Raw genomic sequence first — 3,758 nt, 5'->3', positions numbered from 1 at the left:
CGCCGACTTGCGACAGGAGTAGCCCGCGCGCCTGGGAAGCCGCGGAGGAGCCCCTCGGCCCGGCACGCCAAGGTGACCCCCTCGACCCGCCCCCGCCCCCAGCCTCGCGTGCGTCCGTGTCCGATGCGCGTGCCCGGCGCGGAGGGAGCGCGGCAGTGCGTGGGCATCCGTCTGTGTGTCCGTCTGCCTCTGCGCTCCCATCGCACACACCCGCCTTTTGTGGCCCTCCCTGGCTGCACCGTGCGCGCGGGGGCGTCGGGGACCCCCTCTTTGTTCTGGTCGGTGCTGGAGGGTGTGCACGCGCGAGGGATGAGTTTGGGGGGCGGCACTTGGCGGCTGCTTAAATATTCCATCGAGGATGTTGGCCCGGCCGGGCGGCCGCCGCGTGGTGGGGTCTGCAGGTGCCCGGAGGTGAAGCAGTTGTGCGTTCAGCATGCGAGAGGGGATTCGCACGTGTGCACCCCGCGCCGCCGCGAGTCCGCGTGTGCCTGCCTCGCCCACCCTCGTGTTTGGAGTCCCGCCCGGGACCAAACGGCGTTTTTGTGGCGGGGTTTAATCCACCGAGACTTTGGCTTTTGTTTTATTTCGCCGCGGTGTGTAATTCTCGGGGCTTGTGGCATTTGAGACTTGGTATCTGAGTCGGGGCTGGCTCTCTGTGTGCGTGTGTGCGCGCGCGCGCGCGTGTGTGTGTGTGTTTCTGCATGATGTTGGGTTGTCGCTCTGCTGTGCCTAAACATTAAAAAGCCTGTCTTTTCGTTGAAGAGGACAGGGGTTAAAATGAATGAAGACCTGAAGGTCAATGTAAGCGGGCTGCCTCGGGAGTATTTAGATGCCGCTGCTGCGGAGAACATCTCAGCCGCTGCCTCCTCCAAGGCTCCTGTTGCGGAGCCGGAGCCTGAGCTCGTAGTGAACCCCTGGGACATTGTCCTGTGCACCTCGGGCACCCTCATCTCCTGTGAAAATGCTGTTGTGGTCCTTATCATCTTCCACAACCCCAGCCTGCGAGCACCCATGTTCCTGCTGATAGGCAGCCTGGCGCTTGCAGACCTGCTGGCCGGCGTCGGACTCATCATCAATTTTGTTTTTGCCTATTTGCTTCAGTCGGAAGCTACCAAGCTGGTCACCATCGGACTCATTGTCGCCTCTTTCTCCGCCTCTGTCTGCAGCTTGCTGGCTATCACTGTGGACCGCTACCTCTCGCTCTATTACGCTCTGACTTACCATTCGGAGAGGACGGTCACCTTTACCTATGTCATGCTGGTCATGCTCTGGGGGACCTCCATCTGCCTGGGGCTGCTGCCAGTCCTGGGGTGGAACTGCCTGCGGGACGAGTCCACGTGCAGCGTGGTCAGACCCCTGACCAAGAACAACGCGGCCATCCTCTCCGTCTCTTTCCTCTTCATGTTTGCACTAATGCTCCAGCTCTACATTCAGATCTGTAAGATCGTGATGAGGCATGCCCATCAGATAGCCCTGCAGCACCACTTCCTGGCCACGTCGCACTATGTGACCACCCGGAAAGGGGTCTCAACCCTAGCTCTCATCATGGGGACCTTTGCTGCTTGCTGGATGCCTTTCACACTCTATTCCTTGATAGCAGATTACACCTACCCCTCCATCTACACCTACGCCACCCTCCTGCCCGCCACCTACAACTCCATCATCAACCCTGTCATCTATGCTTTCAGAAACCAAGAGATCCAGAAGGCCCTCTGCCTCGTTTGTTGTGGCTGTGTCCCTCCCAGTCTGTCCCAGCGAGCACGGTCACCCAGTGATGTGTAGCAGCCTTCCGCCTAAGAGGACGCTGCCTGTGACGAGCACTTCCACTGCCGCCAGACGGTTGACCTGCTTCCTTTCAATTCTTTGCGTCGGATTCCCTCTCAGGCTACCAGAGCACTGAACACTGAAACAGTGACATCATTCAGATGAGTTAAGTGATTAAAGCGAAAATAATGTCATCAGTGTTGTTACCCTTTAAAAAAATTGTTGGCCTCTCTGTTCAACATTATTTTGTTTTATTCGGGTGTGGTTTCTTATTTTGTTTGGGGCTCGGTGGAAAGGAAAGAATATGACCTGGCCATGATGTTATAAAGTTTAAGTAAACAAGTTTCAGAGTTTTTACCTGGACTTTCAAATAAATCTGAGTTATTAAGGAACATGGAGAAGGAATTACTTTTCTCAGGCTTTAAAAAAAAAAAATCAAGGTAGATTCTCAGTGCTGCATGGATCTGACAGAGTATGATCTCTTTCAAGCCAACAAAACTAGTTTACATAATTATGTGTGGAAAGAACCTGCTTTTATTAGCATGTATTCAGTAATAAGTTACTGTCGCTGAAACTGTGAACTCATTCGGATTTATTCTTTTTGCTTTCAGCAATTACTGTTCATAAGAATTACCTTCTCGCTTCTGTAAATGTTCCAGCTCCTTCTGCACAGTTGCCTATGTTAGCTAGACCACTAGTTTCAAATGGTGCCATGTAAATCCAGAACTAAAGTTGTCCTTTGTCACTACAGGTTTTCAGTATGTCCTTTCTAAAAGGAATCATGAAATAGGTTTTGATTTACATATGAAGCAGGATTGATTAGATCCACCATTGTAGTTTCCTAAGCTACAGTCTGATTGTTTTGAGGAACAAACGAAAATAAAAATATCTAGTCAAAGTAGATTAAATTTATTTTAATATATTCTGAAAATTAATATGACACCATCATGGATTATGCAAACATCACATTTTCTATCTCTAAGAATATACTAACAGTTATTCTTGAGTGAGACAGATAGAATTAAATATTAAAATCAAAATTTTCTGGTTCATATCATCTCTACTGTAGCATGCATTTGAAATGGGTGGTCTCCTGTCTTAACAATTAAGTTTGTGAGTATACAACACACATATCTGCGGTGTTTATCAGCTGTATCCTACAAGTTCATGAGCAGAGTAACCATGTGGCTAGTCGTGAAAAGTTATGTTTGAACTCCTTCTCACTAAAGAACAAAAAACCTTAAATGCAATAAAAACTGTATTGCCTGCTTACAGAGAGCAAAGATTTAGTTGGGTGTTACACAGAACTGACTTTAAACATACTGTAAAGTGATCGTGTCCAAGTGTCACTTCTCTTAGTGCAGACAGACATAGATACTGATACAGTGAATTTATAGCTGTGTCTCTACAATCAGTGGAACAATTTCTGGACAGTGTATCCACTTCACATGGCAGCAAAACAAGGTTCTCAGGGTTCTTAGGGGGAATTGTTGGTAATAAGGTAACCTCATCGGTTTATTCTAGATCTCACCCCCACCTTGGTCACTGGCCGTCTGATAACCTGTGTGCTGATGCCATCTCGCCAAAGCTTCTTCTAATGTAGCTCTCACGTGACTAAATCCTCTACTTGAATCTTTCTCTTCCTTGAGGTCATTTATGGAAGCAAGATAAGGACTGCAATATTTAAGAAGTGGGAAAGAATTTTCAAAGCATATCACTATATGATAAGCCTAATCCAGTTGATGTCTTGCCTTTAAATTGTTTGAACATTGGATGGACTTGGCCAATTGAATGTGAGTCTGTTTTTAATCACTAAAATTTAATAGCACCTCTCTGTGGGAGAATTGACAAAGGGAAGAGAAATATCTTTAATGAGGGTTTAAAGCAATAAATGATGCTTCTGTAGAAATGATGGTCCCCCTTTCATATCTCAGTAGTAAGAATTATAAGGATAACTACTCATATGATTTTTAGCAATACGTATGCTAATTTTT

At 47.7% G+C, this 3,758-nt stretch overlaps 1 protein-coding gene across 1 annotated transcript; it reads left to right on the top strand.

The window, feature by feature from the left end:
- Positions 1-20: 20 nt before the first annotated feature.
- On the top strand, positions 21-3,031 carry Gpr12 (G protein-coupled receptor 12). Its single transcript, XM_005406351.2, has 2 exons — positions 21-72; positions 763-3,031. Exon 2 carries the CDS (start codon positions 778-780, stop codon positions 1,780-1,782), a length of 1,005 nt encoding a protein of 334 aa, XP_005406408.1. The 5' UTR covers positions 21-72; positions 763-777; the 3' UTR covers positions 1,783-3,031.
- Positions 3,032-3,758: the final 727 nt, after the last annotated feature.

This window comes from Chinchilla lanigera, unplaced genomic scaffold, assembly GCF_000276665.1.
Source record: "Chinchilla lanigera isolate Chin_1 unplaced genomic scaffold, ChiLan1.0 scaffold00096, whole genome shotgun sequence".
NCBI classification, from domain to species: domain Eukaryota; kingdom Metazoa; phylum Chordata; class Mammalia; order Rodentia; family Chinchillidae; genus Chinchilla; species Chinchilla lanigera.
Note: the sequence above shows the minus strand (reverse complement) of the source record. Positions and strands in the feature narration are given on the sequence as shown.